Consider the following 17,233-nt stretch of genomic DNA (forward strand, 5'->3'; position numbering starts at 1 on the left):
GCGGGTGCCCCAGGACCGCGCCGGGGCTCCCTCCTGGCAGCCACCGGTGCTCTGCCCCCTACAGGAAGCTGCGCACAGCTCTGCGGCTCCCCTCGTCCCCCCCCCCCTCCGGCTTGGGACTTTTCCTAAAGTTTGTTGAAACCAGACACCTTGCTCCACCGAGCCCGCGTGCAGCCACGGTTTAAAAGGCCGCCTTCAGCGCCCCCTCCCCGCCCCCAGCGGAGACTTCAAAAGGCCCGGCGGGCGCCGCGGCCCCAGCACCTATGAGCCGCCCCCCGCGCCCGGAGCTCGCGCCGGAGCCCGAGGACGCAGAACGGCCCCAGTTCGAGGGCAGGCAGACCGGGCTGGCGGCACAGTCCCGCGCGCCCATGCCCCTCCCGGCGCCGCAGCGCTCCGCGCGCCCGCGCCCGGTTTAGGGAAGGGGACCACGCACCCCCGCCCCCGCGCCCGCGCCTGGGGCTGCGGGGACCCATGAATACAAATGCCGTTAGGCGCCCGTGGAAGAACCGACCGTCCAGCCTCGTGCTTAGGGACCCAGTAAGTGCCCGGGGCCCCCTGGAGCGCTGGGAGTACCCGGGTGGTTGCGGGAAGGTGCGCGCGCACGGAGCGAGCGCCCGGGCTCCCGCGCGCGGTGGGCGCCTGCGAGGGTGTGTGCGCGTGAGTGTGCACTTGAGTTTGTATGTGTGTGCACAAGGGCGCGCGGGTGTGCGTGTTGAGAGGATCTGGCCAGTACGGCGTGCATTTGTGTGTGTCAGCACTCGTGTGAGGAGTCCGAGTGCGCGCCCAAGTCAGACGTTCGCGGGTGTGTGCGTCGCGTGTGCTGCGCCTGCCTGTGAACGACTGTGTGTGTTGTGTCCGAGGCCCGGGCAAGTGTGCGTGCAGCGGAGTGCGCGCACCGGGGAGTGCGCGTGCGGATCTGCTGTGCACGAGGAGCGGAGGTGCAGGCAGAGTGAGGCTCTGGTCTCGGGGCCGCACTGGGCGGGTGTGGGCCTTTGCAGCGCGGCCGGGGTGAGGGTGCCCGCAGGACAAGTGGGCAACTCTGCGCCCCAGCGACTCGGGATTTGTTAAGTGTGAGTCCCGTTTCTGACCCAAGGGAGAGATGGAGCAAGAGAGAGAGAGAGAGAGAGAGAGAGAGAGAGAGAGAATATAACCCATCCTGGACGCTCCGGCTCTGGGAGCGCAACCTTTCGGATGGAGCTCCGGAGTTAGGACATTGGGTGCCCTGGACGGCTGGACACCACGTCCTGATCCCGGATCTGTCCCTACAACTCCTCTTCTCCTGCACCCCGTGTCCCCCCCATCCCCCCAGTTCGAGGACCGCCAATCTCGCAAGTCACACCTTCCGCCGAGTCTCAGGACTCTGGTGCATGGTTGCAGCCGTGCGCAGCCCTTTCTCGGAATCTGTTTCCCGGTCTGCGCCAGCGGGGAGGGGAAGGGTGTCCCCGTGGGGCTGTCGTGGGCCGCCGGAGGTTGTGTCCCCGGCTGCGGCCGGCAGGGGGCAGCAGCGGGCAGCAGAGGGCGGCCCGGCGCGGGGAGGAGGGACAGTGGAGAGCTGCCGCGGGCCGAGACTTTAAATCGCCTTCATTTCCCCCAAATCCTTCCTTTTCCTCTCCTCCCCCAGGCCGGCGGGGAGGCAGCTTCCACCGCCCTCCGCGCGCCCTCGCCCGGACTCACTCTGCCTCCAGGGACCGCCGGCAGCCCGCCTCCAAAAGTTGGATCATTTTTCTCTCTCTCTTCTTGCTTCTTCCCTTTCGGTGGAAGCAGCAAAAGAGCGAGGCAGGGGCGAGCGCGCCGCCGGGACTCCTGGGACCATGGGCCTGGCGCGGGCGCCCGCGGGGCCCCAGCCGCGCTGCCCGCCTGCTTGGGCGCTCCTGGGCGCCGGGCTGCGCTGGGGGCGCGGGGGCCGCGCGCTCTGAGCCGGCCTGGCGCGGCGGGGCGGGGGGCTGGCGGCCCCATGGGGCGCGCCCACAGTTGCCCCCTGGACTCGCGAGCATGAAGTAGGGGCCTGCCATGGGCGCGGGATTGGCACCGGGGGCCCGAGGCACAGCTGCGGCGGAGGCACGCGGGGGGTGAGTACGCGCTCCGGGACGCCCCCTCCCCAGCTTGCTGCGGTGGCGATCTGGAGACGGCTGGAGTTCCCCGCCGCGCCGGACGCTGGCAGCCGAACGTCAGCTTCCTGTCCCTTCCTGCGTCCCCGCGGGCCGGGACGCTAAGGGTTAACAGGGGGCTGCGCCCCCGGCCGGGCGAGGGGTGGTGAGCACCTCCCACCCTGCCGCGCCTGGCTGGGCTGCCGATCCCGGCGGGGCGGGGGCCCAGCTGGGGAGGGTCCGTAAATGGCCAGCCCTGGGGTCGGGGTGGGGGCGGGTGGTGGCGCCCGGAGCGCGCGGCGGGGGCCAGAGGGGGCGTTAGGTTGCGCGCGCGGGGGCGGGGGGGTGGTTCTGGGTTTTGCCTGTCTCGGTGTGTTCCGGTGGCTCCCGGTGTGCGGATCCCGGGCGGCTGGCTCTCGGTTTGCATGTGTTCCCGTGAAACCGGCTGCGCGTCTCTGGGTCTCCCGGACTCCGGCCTCTCCCATCTCGGTGTCTGTGTGACTCGGCACGTCCCCCGCCTTTCTGCAAATCTCCGTGTGTGTGTGTGTGTGTGTGTGTGTGTGTGTGTTTGCCTGGGTCAGGGGTCGGTGTTTCCTGGCTTCTCTGGGGCAGCTGTCCGTGCCTGTCCCTTTCCCGCCTACGGCAGAAAGTGAGAGCCTGCATGTCCCCAGAGGGGGTCACCGAGAGGAACCCCTGATCGGGGCCAGAGCCGGGCAGGGCATCTCCGCGGAGGCTTGCCGGGTAGCAGTCGTCAGCCTGAGCCAAGTCACCCAGTGTGGGAGTGCGTGGAGCCAGCGAGGCCGGGAGCAGCCCTCCCGGGGACCAGAGTCCCGGCACAGAGCTTGCTGGCTTTCCAGCCTGCCCCCAGGACCCAGGACACTCCCTAGAGACTCATCAGGGCTGGAGCTCCGCCCTACACCACCAAGCCCTGCCCCTTAGAGGAAATGGGGGGGTGCTCCCCTGCTTCCCCATGTCTTGGAAAAAGCTGGCTGGTGAGATCCCCCCAACGCACACGCACCCACGGGCGCACACAGGGCCCCAGTGAGCACACTGCTGACTCATTTTCTCCAGGCCACCCTGAGCCAGGGCAAATGCCAGCAGCTGGGCCAAGACGTGGTGCCAGGGGAGCACCCCACGGTGGGGCCCAGGCTTTGGGCGAGTGGGCAGTCAGCCCGCGTTGAGGGCCAGCCTCCTCCTCCCTGCCTCTCTTACCAGGACATGCCCAGTGTGCCTGGAAGCTTTGCTGCCTGCCCCTGTCCCCAGGATGCTGTCCCAGGAGCCTCTGCTGGCCTGACTTGCCTTTCCCTTTCTCCCTCCCCGGTGCTCCCTCAACAGCCATCAGTGCTCTGGGGCCCTAGTCTGTCCCTTTCTGAGTACACACCCCTGGGACGTGTGGCATCTCTGGGTCCAGAGGCCCCGGCTAGGCTCACGGACTGCTGTAGCCCACGAAAGTGTCACTTGTCACTGGCCTTAGAGGATGGCCCAGGGACGTTCTCCGAGGCCGGTTGCAGAGCAGCAAGTGCGGGTCTTGCAGTCCACTGGACTCCAGTGTGGGTCCTGGCTGTGCCCTGCCAGCCTGGGCCAGACTCCAGCCTCCCAGCCTCTCATTTCCTCCTCCACAAAACGGGCATCTCCATTCCCGGCCAGTAGAGTGTCGCGAGGCCTGTGGAGGGCTCTAAATGGGGCCTGGCGTGCAGTAAGTGCTCAGTTAAAGGCAGCTGTTTTTTTGTGTTACTGTCCGCTTCTTCTTGAATGGGGCGTGTGAGTCAGTGGGAAAGTCCTGAACTACATCCTGTCCAGACAGATGGGCCATCTGCCTCCCCATGGAGGGGTGTAAGGTGTGAAGAAAGGGGCTTGGCTCTGGCCAGACCACAGAGGCAGGTGGGACAGGGCCACCTTCTTTGTCACTCTGGCTCCCAGCCATCAGCCTTCCCAGCTGACCCCAGGAGAGGACAGCCAAGCCCAGCACGCACAGGGCTGCTGCCTGGTGTGTTCCTGCCATGGGTCCCAGCTGTGTGTCCTCTGTACCCGTTCAGGTTGGCAAGGGTGCCTGAGCCCTGTGTGTTCCCAGGTGACAAGGACGCAAGGAGCCCGTCCAGCAGGCGGCAGTCCTGGCAGGGGGCCTTCTGCAAAGACCAGGAGCACCTGGGTTCCTTCTCAGAGGGCCAGGCAGCCGGGCTGTGTCTCCAGTGCTGCCTTCCTTGTGGCTCCAGTCTCGGAGCCTCCTGCCCTCCCTGGCCCCTGGCCCCTGGCCCCTGCCCCTTGGCATTCCCAACACTCTGGAGCCCCGGGTTCGCTGAGCCAAGGCCCAGGAGGCAGCGGTGCAAACAGAAGTCTGGAAGAACAAAGGCCCGAGCCAGCGCAGGCACTAAACGTTATTAGCAGTAGCCTAAACAGGATTGGAACGGGAGCAAAAGGAACCGGCAGAGCCTCCCTCCGGGAGCCAACTTTCCAGGCCTGGAGCTGCCGTCCGCACTTCCCTGCCTCCCTGGGCTGCATCCCTGCTCCTGTGGGTGAAGGCTGGGGCCGGCGTCTCTGGCAGGGGATGAGTCCCTGCAAGCCTCTGGCTTCTTCTCCCTGGGAGACACGGCAAGGGCAAAGGGCTGTTTGTGGGGCGGTGGCGTCAGCGTGCTGAGTGGCATTGGGCGAGTCCCCTCCCCTCTCTGGGCGTTGGTTGGCCAGCTCTCCGAAGAAGCAACAGGGCTAGAACCTGCCTCCTAGATGAGCTCAAAGGTGATGTGTTCTGTGCTTGGCAAGTTTAGGGGTCAAGTGCACGGAGACTCTGGACCCCAGAAGACCGGCTGCCTTTGGGGAGGGGAATGAGTGTGAGTGTCTCACGGAGGGGTGGGGGAGACCCTGGTGTCACAGGCCTCAGGGCTGCAGGGGGAAGGTGTGGCGTCAGGAGGCTTTATTGAGAAGATTCTGATTCTGTCTGCCCTGGGAGTCCCCCTTCTCCCAACCTTTGGGGATTAGAAGAAATCCACCCTCTACAGAGCAGCCACCTTGCATCTCCAGGAAAAGTGGCCAAGGACAAGCGTGGCTCCTGCACCCTCTCCTCCGCAGCCAGCCTCTCTCTGTCGGCTTGGAAGGGTGGAAGGGCTGTGGCGCAGGAAAGCCCTAGAGGAGTGAGGGCTGCGGCTGGGGAAGGAGGTGGAACAGAAATGAGTGGGGTCACAGGGACAGGCAAGCGAGGGATGGAATCTTCCCAGAAGGCATCTCGGGAAAACGAGTTCCTTGATCCTTTAAATCTGGAGACTGCGAAAAAGTGCAGTCAGTTTCTTCATTACAGGACTTGTCAGAGCCTTTGGGAACTGTCAGGACGGGCCAAGGTTTCCAGGACGTGGCCATCATCCTGGAGATCGCGAACCCAGAGTCTGTCCATGGGGCCTTCAGGAGAAAACACCTGCCCCGCCCTCTCTGAGCCTCAGTTTCCCTCATTTGTCAAATTAAACTTCTCCCTCTCCAAGGACTGAGCTGCCGTTTGCTCCTTTTTAAAGAAGATTTATTTATTTTGAAAGTCAGAGTTGGGGGTGGGGAGAGACACAGAGAGATATTCCATCTGCTGGTTCACTCCCCAGCTGGTTGCAATAGCTAGGGCTGGGCCAAGAGCTTCATCCGGGTCTCCCACATGGATGGCAGGGGTCCAGACACTTGGACCATCTTCTGCTGCTTTTCCCAGGCCATTAGCAGGGAGCTGGATGGAAGTGGAGCAGCCGGGATTTGAACCGGCACTCCTATGGGATGTTGGTGTTGCAGGTGGCAGGTGGCTTAACCGGCTGGCTCACAGCACTGGCCCCAGAGTTAAGATTTCGGGAAGACACTTTTTCAAGTCCAGAATCCTAGGTCACGTGCCCATATCCTACAGAAGTGTACTTGACAGCCGGCGTCTGCAGGAGCCAGGGGTCCTTGTCCTTCAGGGACTCGATCTGAAAAGGGAAATGGGAAATAAACCACACTTGTGATACCCGCTGTTGTGAGGGACCTGCAGCAGGCTCCAGGAGCTGACACCCACGCCGGGATGCAGCAGATGTGTGGGTGCTGACCGTGCAAGGAGCAGCATGTGCAAAGGGCCTGAGCTGGAGAGAGCTTTCGAGAATGCCCTCTTGTTTGCCTTCTGCTGCCGGTGATAGACACAGCTCAGCCTCGTATAAACAACAGGCTGGTTATGACTTCCCGTTTCAAGGAGGAGCAGTACAAGCGCTGGTTAATTCAGCGTCTCAACAGAATCATCAGCCACCCACTGTTTTTACTGCTCTGCCATCCTCATGTGCTCATGGGGCTTGTTCCCTCATACGCACAACATAGCTGCAACAGCTCCAGGCAGTATATCCTCAATATCATAAACCTCTGTCCCTTGGAAGCACTTTCCCAGGGTCCCTAACAGGTATCCCTCACCTCTCATTGGCCACATTTAGGCCATGTGTCTGTACCAAAACCAGCCACTAGCGTGGCAGATGACATTCCCAGAATGGCTTGGGCTGATTCAGATTCATCTGGCATCCCCTCAAGTTCATGCCTGTACGTGAGCGAGCAGGAAGGAGAGGGATGGCTGTGGATAGGAAACCAGCAGTGTCTTTCACAGTGCCCAGGTCCTAACTGCTGTGCAGCTTCGCGGCGGGGGCGGGGAAGCTGAGCGAGGCCGTGAGCTTTGTGCGCCCAGGCTCCAGAGGCGCTGCCAGCAGGTGGTTTCCTGGATTACACGAGTCCCCCGTGGCACGCCATCCCAGCTTTCCTCTTGGAAATGCATCCTGGGCCTGTCTGGCCCACTCTGAGCCCTCACCGCTGGCCTGGCACAGCTCTCCCCGCCTGCAACCCAGCCGTCTCTGGCCACGTGCCGCCCTCCCGTCTGCCCGCTGGGGGATCAGATGCCCTGGTGGCTTCGGGTGTCACCAGTGGCTGCTCCCACAGGAAGGTGAAATCAGACCGCTGCTGCCTCTGCCCAACCTGGCAGGAGCCTCCGGGCAGAGTTTTAACCCCTCCAGGCCCCAGAGTGCAGGACCTGTTGGGACTGTCCCAGGCACCCTGCTGTGGCGGACACCAGGCCGAGCCCTGAGTGTACACAGGCCGGTTGAATAGTCACGCCCAGCCTGCAAGAAAGAGAGTATCAGCCCGTGTCTCAGAGGGCGCAAGGGAGGCTCAGAGAGGCTGAGCGACTCCTCTGGGGTCACACAGCTGGGACACGTCGCCGTCAGGTTTGCTCCTGGGGCTGCCTTTGGGCTGAAGCCAGGAGGGCACAGATCTTCGCTCTCTCCCGCCCTAGCCGACCAACCTGGTTTCCAATCCACAGTCATCAGCCCTGCCTAGGGCCTTCAGAAGCCTCTCGCTATCACGAGACCACTGTGCGTATGGGGGAGACTGAGGCACGGAGAAAGGAAGTCAGGGCCAGACTTTGAGCTGGACCCCGAATGCCCCGATGCCCAGGGCAGGGCTTCCTGCGTGGCTCATGCGGCTATGAAATGCGGTGTTGCATTTGTGTTGTCAGCTCGTCCCGCTCCCGCTCCTGAGGCTGGGCTTGGAGGTCTCGGAGTGTGGGCTTCTCTGATGGGTTCCTGGCGCCTCCCCTCGCCTCCTACCTCCCACGGGCGAGACTGGGGCGGGGCGGGGCCGGATCTGGGCACGAGGGCTGGAAGCTGATGCCGCATCTGCTTGTGTCTCCCGGTCTCCAGGGGTTTTCTCGTTGCCTGGATCTTGGTCTCGTTTGCCTGTCACCTGGCCTCCGCCCAAGGAGCTCCTGAAGGTAATTCTCTCTTCTCTTTGTCCAGAGGGGGACAAAGCAGGATGGGAGGGGCCTGAGCTCTGGGGTGGAAGACTTCCATGCCCCTCCGTGGAGCTCAGTGCCTCAATTTTCCTGTCTGTAGAATGGGGACAGTCTTTGGGGGCTTGAAGGAACCACACTGGGAGTTTTGCAAGGGGTAACGAGGACGAGGACTGAGTGCAGAACGTGGTAGGGTGATCCTGGCATTCCTGTCTGGGGCAGATTTGAGTCTTTCTGGTTCAGGAAGCCTCAGTTGTCCCTCTTTGTGCAGTGGGTACCCTGAGCACTGCTCAGAGGAGGCGCTGAGGCCATGACTGCCCTCGCCCACGCCTGGCCTCCCAGCTTCCCTCTCCCCCTCTCCTACCCCGAGGAGCTGTGCAGGGGCCAGGGCAATGGTGGGCTGGCTGCACAGCTGCCCACAGAAATGGAAACCTCTCCCACATCTGCTTGTCAGGCAGCCACAGAGCCTCCTAAAATAGCGGCAGCTCTGAGCATCCCCGTGACTCGACCTGGCCATTGGGAGGGCGTCAGGCCCCCGGGAGGCCAGGACCGTGCCCGGAAGAGCCTTCTACTGCCCAGAAACATTTTCTGCAAATGTCACATGTTCCAAGGCCGCTGTTGCCCCCATGAAGTAGGTGAACAGCTGTCTGGAGTCCCAAGTCAGGCACGGAGCGGGCTGGGGAGAGGCCGGAGCTGTGCGGAGCCAGGTTTATGTAATAAAGGGATCGTGCCGAGGCCAGCTGGCTGCGTCCCTGCCTGTCGGCGCGGGGCTGAATTCATTCCCATCCCCCGTCTCTTCCCCGCTGATGGGATCCTGGACGTGTCTCCATGCTGCCTTGCACCAAATCTGGGAGACTCCGGTGCAGGGGTCGGGGCGGGGGCCTTGCGTGCAAACCCCAGCTGTGCCTTTTATAAGCCACGTGGCCTGGGCAAGGAATGCTCTCTGTCCAGCTCCTCTAACTACTCCCCCCACCCCATAACGCGGGGGACGTAATGAGTCCTTGTTCCAGAGACGGTTGTGAGAAAATCAGATGAGAGGATGTGTGTGCATAAAGCACTGGGTATACAGTAAGTGCTCCATAAATCCTGTTTTTATTATTGCTGTTATTTTATTCACTTGAAAAGTTTGGGCAGGAATGGCCTTGCCCATGGGGCCACCCTCGGTGGTCGGGGACTTGCGCTGGCTCCAGGTGTTGCAGGTTGGGGTTTGGCCCTTGGGGACCAGCTGGTGGTCGGCCTCAAGACCTACTCAGCACCCCCGTCTGCCACCTGCCCTGGCCAGGTGGTCCTCCCTTGGCCACAGCAGCAGCCAGCTGTGTACTTCATGCATGTAGTGGTGGGGGAGCGTGAGTAGGCCTGGGGGGCTGCCATCGTGGCCCCAGAGGAAGGGGCAGTGGCTTCCTGCCTCCGCACCCGAGTGGCTCTCCCTGTTTTTAGGCTGTTTGGAGTGAACAGTATTTTATGACAAGATGGTTTTGTGATTACAACAGATGAGATACACTGCTACTGGGCAAACCCATAAGCAGTGGTTTATTTCAGGGGAGAACCTGCACAGAGCTGGGAGCAAGGCTGGGAGGGAGGGTTTTGAAGTGAAAGGCAAGGCCCTTGGGTCCTGGGTCTTACATCCCAGCCCCCCGATCCGGCACCTGGAGCGCTGGAATTCTTAGAACGTTCTTAGCACCTGGTGCCCTCTCCAGGTGTGGCTCAGAGCCCTCGTCTTCCAGGCAGGCAAACTAGGGCCTTAGGGGCAGGAAGAGACCGCAGCGGAGTTTTTCAGTGCGGGGTGGGGATAATGAGGAAGGCGACTGTTTCATCCTCCCGGCCTCCCTGGGGGTGCAGGCACTCTTTGTGGTTTTGTTTTACAGCGGAGGGAACTGAACTCGGAATCCAGGCTCACGGGAGGTCTTGTCAGACTCCTCGTCTAGGCCTCTGACTCTGCAGCCTGTTAGGGAGCCATTAGCCATGCTGCCGGCACCAGAGCTCTCGGTTTTCCTAGCAGCCCATCTGTCTGTCCATCCATCAGTCCATTCATCCATCTCTCCATCCGTCCACCCCTCCCTCTGTCTCCCTCCCTCCCTCCATTCATCCATCCATCTGTCCATCCATCCATCCAGAGGTTCCCTCCCTCCCTCCCTCTCTTCCTCTATTCTTCATCTATCCATCCCTCTGTCCATCTATCCATCCTCCATCCCTCCATCTATCCATCTGTCTATCCACCCATCCACCCCTCCACCCATCTCACAGTGGTCAACTGAGAGGCTACCACGTGGCCTTTGCACCAGGTGATTGTGATTGGCAGGGAGAGCACAGGGAGCAGTCAGAGGCAGGACCCTGAGGACATGACCCGGGCCCCGGTTCCAGAGGCCAGCTCCCCTTCCCCGCTGAGGTGGAGCTCAGGAGCCGGCTTCTGCAGGCCCCGGCGGCTCAGCCAGCCGAAGCAGGTCCAATGACCCGGGAGAGGCCAGGTCAGGCAGCCTTTCCATAAACACTCTGGAAACCCGCTTTCTGCCCTGGCCAGCCCCGCCGACGTAATTACGGGGCGGCTGTGACCCGCCAGACCACAGTCGGAGGTCCAAACACTTCGCCAGAGGATGCAGCTTGTAGAGATGCCTCCCTCCCTTCCCCTGCTGCCCCCAGAGCCACACGGGGAGGAGGGGGCCCTGTGGTGGAGACAGCAGCTCCCCTCGCCTGCTGCAGCCAGAGACAGACCTGGAGGGAGGAGGGGGCGGCGGAGCGTCCTGAGTGGGGGTGGGGGTGGGGGTGGGACGTAGTGGTGGTGGTGAAACCAGTCAGGCCCCGGGACATTGTTCTTGAGCTCCTGTGACACGCTGGTCCCTGGCTTGCGAGGTAGAGAAGAGGGTGACACCATCACGGGCCGGCTGCCTCTCTGGCTCAGCACGAGCAAGCGTTCGGCGGTTTTCATAAGTATCGGTAGCTGTCGATCGAGGTGCTTATTTTGTGCCGGGAACTTTTTCAATCACGCCGTCATCACAGCACCCTGCAGAGGTTGTTCCCATTCTTCTCCCATTGAAGAGATGGCGGAACTGAGGCACTAACGGCTCAGGGTTGGTACGCAGCCCAGCTGGGCTTTGAACCCAGGAGGTTTGGCCCTGGAGTCTGTGTTTTTTAATGGTGATATGCGGCCAGACAAGGGGACGTCACCCAAGGTGGTGTTCCCAGCGACCCCTGGGAACAGCGCGAAGTTTAGATGAATGAAGCCATCACCGTGTGCCCTAGGGTGCACTGGCCACACCACCCATGCACCTGCGCAGTCTGGGGCTGCAGCAGGCCCTGACTGTGTCCTCTTGCCTCTTCCCCAGATGTGGACGTCCTCCAGCGGCTGGGCCTCAGCTGGACCAAGGTGGGGGCCGGCCGGAGCCCTGCGCCCTCGGGAGTCATTCCCTTCCAGTCGGGCTTCATCTTCACGCAGCAGGCCCGGCTCCAGGCCCCCACGGCTGCCGTCATCCCCGCCGCCCTGGGCACGGAGCTGGCGCTGGTGCTCAGCCTCTGCTCCCACCGGGTGAACCATGCCTTCCTGTTCGCCGTCCGCAGCCGGAAGCACAAGCTGCAGCTGGGCCTGCAGTTTCTCCCTGGCAAGACGGTCGTCCACCTGGGGCCCCGGCGCTCCGTGGCCTTCGACCTGGACGTGCATGATGGCCGCTGGCACCACCTGGCCCTGGAGCTGCGTGGCCGCACGGTCACCCTGGTGACGGCCTGCGGGCAGCGCCGCCTGCCTGTCCCGCTGCCGTTCCGCAGGGACCCGGCGCTCGACCCTGGGGGTGCCTTCCTGCTGGGAAAGATGAGCCCCCGTTCGGTCCAGTTTGAAGGTGCCCTGTGCCAGTTCAGCATCCACCCCGTGTCGCAGGTCGCTCACAATTACTGCAGCCATCTGAGAAAGCAGTGTGTACAGGCTGACGTGTACCGGCCCCAGCTGGGACCCCTTTTCCTCCGAGACTCAGCAAGAACCTTCGCCTTCCACACTGACCTGGCCCTGCCAGGCATGGAGAACTTGACCACTGCCACGCCAGCCCTGGGGCCACGGCCAGCAGGCAGGGGACCCAAGGTGACTGTGGCACCTGCCACACCCCCCAAGCCCCTAAGGACTAGCTCCATAGACCTTGGCAAGCATGTCACAGCTGGAGGCCCAGCTTGGACCACACCGCCACCTGCCAAGCAGTGGGCCAGCAGAGCGCTTCCCTCCGCACCTCCGGCCCCCCGAGCCTCTGTGGCTGGCTCCACCAGAGCTTCTCGGCCTGCCACTGCCCAACCATTGCCACACATCACAGCTCCCAGAACCCCCCCGAGTCTCTCCTCCAAGCCTTCACCCCCTTCATCAGTGCCCCCCACCAAAAGCCCCCGTTCTGCCCCCAAGACGGCTCTGCCTTCACCCATGCAGTCCACCCCACCTGCCCAGAAGCTGGCACCACCTACTTCCCACCCACTTCCTGCCAGAGTCCCCCGTCCATCAGAGAAGTCAATGCAGAGGGCCCCCGTGACGCCTCGGCCTCCAACCCCCAGCACCCGGCCCCTACCTCCCACCGCAGGCAGCTCTACAAAACCCAGTCCCCCAGGAGCCCAGACTGAGCCCAGGATGCCCAGTCGTGCCAGCAAGCCGGCCCCCGCCCTCACCAGCACCCACAAACCTCCCCAGCCCACTGCTTCGCCTCCATCTCCTTCCTCTGGCTCTGGCTACACCAGGGTCCCTGGGCCGCCAGCCACGGCAGTGCCCCCCACCTCTGGCATCAGAATTCCCAGAACAACACTGCCTCCCACCGTCACGCCCAGCCCAGCCTCTGCTGGAAGCAAGAAGCCCACCGGCTCAGAAGCCTCAAAGAAAGCCGGCCCCAAGAGCAGCTCCCCGGAGCCCGACCCCTTCAGACCAGGGAAGGCAGCCAGGGACGCCCCGCTGAACGACCCGAGCACCAGGCCCGGCCCCAGGCAGCCCCAGCCCAGTCGGCAGACCACTCCGGCCCTGGCCATGACCCCGGCCCTGGCCGTGGCCCCAGCGCGACTCCTGTCTTCCCCAAGCCGTGACTATCCCTTCTTCCACCTGGCGGGACCAACGCCCTTCCCCCTGCTGATGGGGCCTCCCGGGCCCAAGGGAGACTGTGGCTTCCCGGTAAGCTGGGGTGGGGTCTGTGTGCTGCTGGGGGCCAGCGTGGGTGGCTGCTGCAGTTGGGCCAAGTGGTTGCCTCTGGGAAGGGCAGGGGGAAGGGAGCTACTTAGAGCGGAGCCTCGGCTCCAACCCAGGCCCCGTCTCCCTGGCTCTGCCCTCTGCATGGCTGCATATCCTGCAGTAGATTGACCGTCTGCTGGGACAGCCTCTGGTCTGGGGGCTGCGTCCCTCAACCCCCGTGGAGGGGGGCGGGCTTTAGGCCATTCTTTGCTAATCCAACTGCAAAGGTCAAGTATCTTAAGGAAGGAACACCACTGGGTGCCTGGCCCCAGGTCTGCAGAGTGAGCCTTCGAGTGGCCTCCCAGGCCTAGCCGTACGAGGCATGGCCGGAGCAGAGTCATCAGCCCAGCGCTTGTCTGGGGGTTGTGGACAGAGGTCACTCACGGATAGCCCCGGATGTGTTTAGTTTGGCACAGCCGCCCATGGTACCTGCCTGCCTGGCCCCTGGCGGCATGGATGTGGCCTCTCGAAGCCCCTAGTGGAGGAGTTTGGGCTGAGGAAGTTTGAGCGTGGGCCAGAGTGTGAAAGAACATTCCATGAGCAGGGGATGTTCTCAGGGCCGACGCCTGGGGCCGTCTCCAGGGCAACGACCTCTCCACAGCTGGAGGCCAGTTCCTCCGGGTGTGGGGGGAGCCGTGGGATGGAGCTTCCAGAAGGCTCGGGCCTCTGCCCCGGGAGGAGGACCACCGGGGGCTTCTGGAGCCGGGTCTCTCCCTGGGTTCCGTGTTGGAGGTTGGAGCGCCGCACAATGTGGAGACAGTGGCGGATGCTGGGAGTTCCCAGGCCCTCCAAACACACTTAATGAGTTTTAATAATCATTAGCAATAATATTTATTCAGCCTGTCTCCAAGGGGACCGAGAGTGCGCTTTTATTATAACCATATTGTGGGACTTATGGAACGGCTATGCATTGCTGGGCAGTTATGTCAATGTTCCGTCGAGTTTCCGTGTTCTGAAATTGGCAGCCGAGGGAGCTGAAGCCTCAGCTCTGTTGAGAAAGAATGAGGAGTCTTTTTAACCTACACATGCACACACACATGCACACCCGCCCAGGCTGCCGGGCTGGGCTCTGGCGCTGATGCCTTTGGGTGCCGACAGCTTGCCTTCCCCGAGCTGTGAAGTTGGAAACTGGTGACCCGCCCCCTGGTGATAGGGTGGTGAGGGCCCTGGCCCAGTGGAGGTGGCCAGCCCTCCCTCTGAGGCCAGGTGAGGCATGGAGGCCAGGGGAGGCAGGAGTGAGCTTGGGGATGTAGCACCTGCCCTGGGGTCCACTCAGATCTGGGTTAGCAGTGGGGAGGCCTCTGGCCAGACCTCCCACGGGAACTTTCCCCTCATCAGTGAAGGTGTCGAGGCCACCTGGGCACTGGACAGATGCCCGGGAAATCAATCTAGCAGGAAAAGAGACAGGAAGAGGACTGCACCCAGAGAAGGCCAAGACTTGCCCAAGGCCACACAGCACTTGGCGTGCAGAGTTGGACACCCCAGACTCTAGAGCGGCTCACTCCATTCTGCTCTCCTGAGCGTCCACTCTGAGGCTCTGGGACCCAGGTCTGGGGACTCCAGACGAGACAGGCCCCGTCCCTGGCCTCAGAGCAGCAGCCCAAGGTCTAAGGAACCCTGTGCTTTGATAACCTGTCCATTTTGTGAGCTGCTTCTCCCACAGGCCCATGACTCCCTTTAGGACCTCATGGGAACTGGTTAAGGAGGGCAGAGTGAGCTGGTCCGTGCACATCAGGTGACTGAACAGGGGCGGGGCCGCTGAAGACCTTGGCCACGGGCACCCCGCAAGTTCCTGCAGGAGCTGGGTGCAACTCTGCATCTCTGGCTTCCAGCCAGGGCCCAGGCCCTACCTGCTGCTCCAGCTCTGTCATCGCCGCCCCTGCCCCACCCTGCCTCCAGCTTGGAACCAAGGCTTCTTCCAGTAGGAGCCAGGAGCTGCCAGAAACTCTGTGCACCCTGTGGCAGGTGGAACATGGGTCACTTCTTTTTCATCAGATACCAGAATAATGCAGGGGGCCATCAGACAAGGTCATGGGAACTGCAAATGGGGAGCTAAGTTTATTTTGGTGTAAAAAATTTTGAAATCTATTCAGTTTTATCATAGTATATATTTTCTAAAGATCCCTCATATGTATGGATTTAAACATTTTTTGCACTAAAATAAACATATACTTGCTAAAAGAATTTTTAAAAATTTTCATTTTATTTGAGGGGCAAAGACACAGAGACATAGAGACAGACAGATCATCCATCCCTTGATGGAATAGCAAGGGGTGGGCCCAGCTGAAGCCAGGAGCCTGGAACTCAGTCCCGGTGTCCCAGGTGGGTGACAGGGCCCAGGGACCTGAGCCATAGTCCGCCCCCTCCCAGGGTGCGTGTTAGTAGGAAGCTGGGTCGGAGGCAGGATACCTGGGCTGGAACCCAGGCACTTGGATGTATCCCAAGCGTATCTTGTCTATTGCACCACACCTGCTCCTAAACTTACCTTTTAATTCGTTTTCCATGACTTTTTGAATTTCCCACTACAATGGCAGTGGCACCTGTGAGCAGTGGTGATCTGAATCTCCATCCTTTCTGTCTTCTTTTATCTGTGTTCAGGATTTAAGCCCAGCAGAGCCGGAGCTGTGCTGCCTGGGGCACAGGGCCCAGTGGTCCCCACCCTGGGTGGGACTCAGATCTGGGTTTGAATCCTGCCTCTCCCTGTTGTGAGCACCATGACTGAAGGGCCCAGAGCTTTGGTTGTTTTAGAATGGAAGGCGATGACGGCTCCCACTGCCCACGTCGGGAGGCCGACCTGAGAATTTGCATAAAAACCTGTCCTCAAAAGGAAGCAAGTTGGGCCATCTCATTTAGTTTTTTTTTTTTTTTTTTAAGGATTTATTTATTTGAAAGTCAGAGTTACAGAGAGGGCAAGGCAGAAGCAGAGAGAGAGACATCCATCTTTCATCCAATGGTTCACTCCCCAAATGGCTGCAATGGCCAGGGCTAAGCCAGCCTGAAGCCAGGAGCCAGGAGCTTCTTCCAGGTCTCCTACATGGGTGCAGGGACTTAAACACTTGGGTCATCCGCCACTGTTTTCCCAGGTGCATTAGCAGGGAGCTGGATCAGAAGTGGAGCAGCCGGGATTCAAACCGGCGCTCATACGGGATGCTGGCAATGCGGGTGGTGATTTACCTGCTATGCCACAGTGCTGGCCCCCATTTAGATTTGCTGAGTTTTATATTTGGGGGCATTCCGTCCATTTGCTGGGGCTCAGTCTCCCCTCTGTTAGGGCAATGAAAGAGCTCTCCCCTTAGCAATGCCTGTGGGACTGTGCAGTGAATGAGCAGGCTGCAGCGGCTGGGTGTGCAGGCGCGGACCTGTTCTCTGTGGTCCCGGGCCGGGCACGAGAGCACCTGGCAGAGGCTGAGAGCGAGGTCCGGGTAGCGGCTGCCAGGAGCCGGGGAGCAAGGGAGCGCTGTGGGAGCCCCGGGAGGGGGCATGGAAAAGCTGAGCTGGGCCCCGGCCGAGCAAGGCCCGGAAGCTGCACAGAAGCCACACGCCCGCGGGAGGCCAGGCGAGGCCCTAGTCGTTCCCTGGCGTTTGCACGCGCTTGCGCTGTGTGCAGGCGTCCCCTTGGGGAGACCCGGCGGAGGGCCTGGCTCACAGCGGATTCTCCGGGGCTATCTGTGGAATGAACGAGGGCATCTACTCCTTACAGCTCCCCCACCCCATCATCCTGACTCCCCTGCCAGGCTCCCTGGGGGCACACGGGAGCCTCTTGCTGGGGCTGAGGAGGCTGTGGACTGGAACAGCACACGGACTTTGGATCTGGAGCCCCTGGATCTGAGCCATTTGTGTAGCCAGCCAGTCATTCATTCTTTGCATGAGCATTGATCCAGCGCCTTGTAAGTTCCCTGGTGCTGTGTGACATTTGGCAAGTCACCTACCCTCTCTGGGTTGGAGTATCGACCTCTACAAAACGGGGATATGGTGCCAACTCTGTTTCTGGGGTTATGTGGGTTCAGGGAGGGGGGCATGTGCCCCCCTGATGAAACCTGGGTCGTGAGGCATTGCTGTGGCTGTGGTTATGCACTGATTGGGGGGGGGCCGGGGGGCGGTGTTGAGAGGGGCCATGGTGATGTCAAGAGGACCGGGAGCTTGTTCTGGACTCACTGTCACGGCTGCTTAGAGAGCTGTGCTCTGAGAACACTGGCACGGGGTTTGTTGGTGGGG

At 61.7% G+C, this 17,233-nt stretch overlaps 1 protein-coding gene across 4 annotated transcripts in view; it reads left to right on the forward strand.

Moving 5' to 3' along the window:
- The first annotated feature begins 1,536 nt into the window (after positions 1–1,536).
- COL27A1 (collagen type XXVII alpha 1 chain) overlaps positions 1,537–17,233 on the forward strand; it is a 130,274-nt gene continuing 114,577 nt past the window's right edge. For all 4 annotated transcript variants that reach the window (XM_051842706.2, XM_051842708.2, XM_051842719.2 and 1 more), the window contains exons 1-3: positions 1,537–2,069; positions 7,754–7,824; positions 11,163–12,961. In XM_051842706.2, coding sequence (XP_051698666.1) covers positions 2,011–2,069; positions 7,754–7,824; positions 11,163–12,961 — 1,929 coding nt within the window. In that variant the 5' untranslated portion in view covers positions 1,537–2,010. The remainder of the gene's footprint in view (positions 2,070–7,753; positions 7,825–11,162; positions 12,962–17,233) is intronic.

Source organism: Oryctolagus cuniculus, chromosome 1 (assembly GCF_964237555.1).
Source record: "Oryctolagus cuniculus chromosome 1, mOryCun1.1, whole genome shotgun sequence".
In the NCBI taxonomy this organism is placed as follows: domain Eukaryota; kingdom Metazoa; phylum Chordata; class Mammalia; order Lagomorpha; family Leporidae; genus Oryctolagus; species Oryctolagus cuniculus.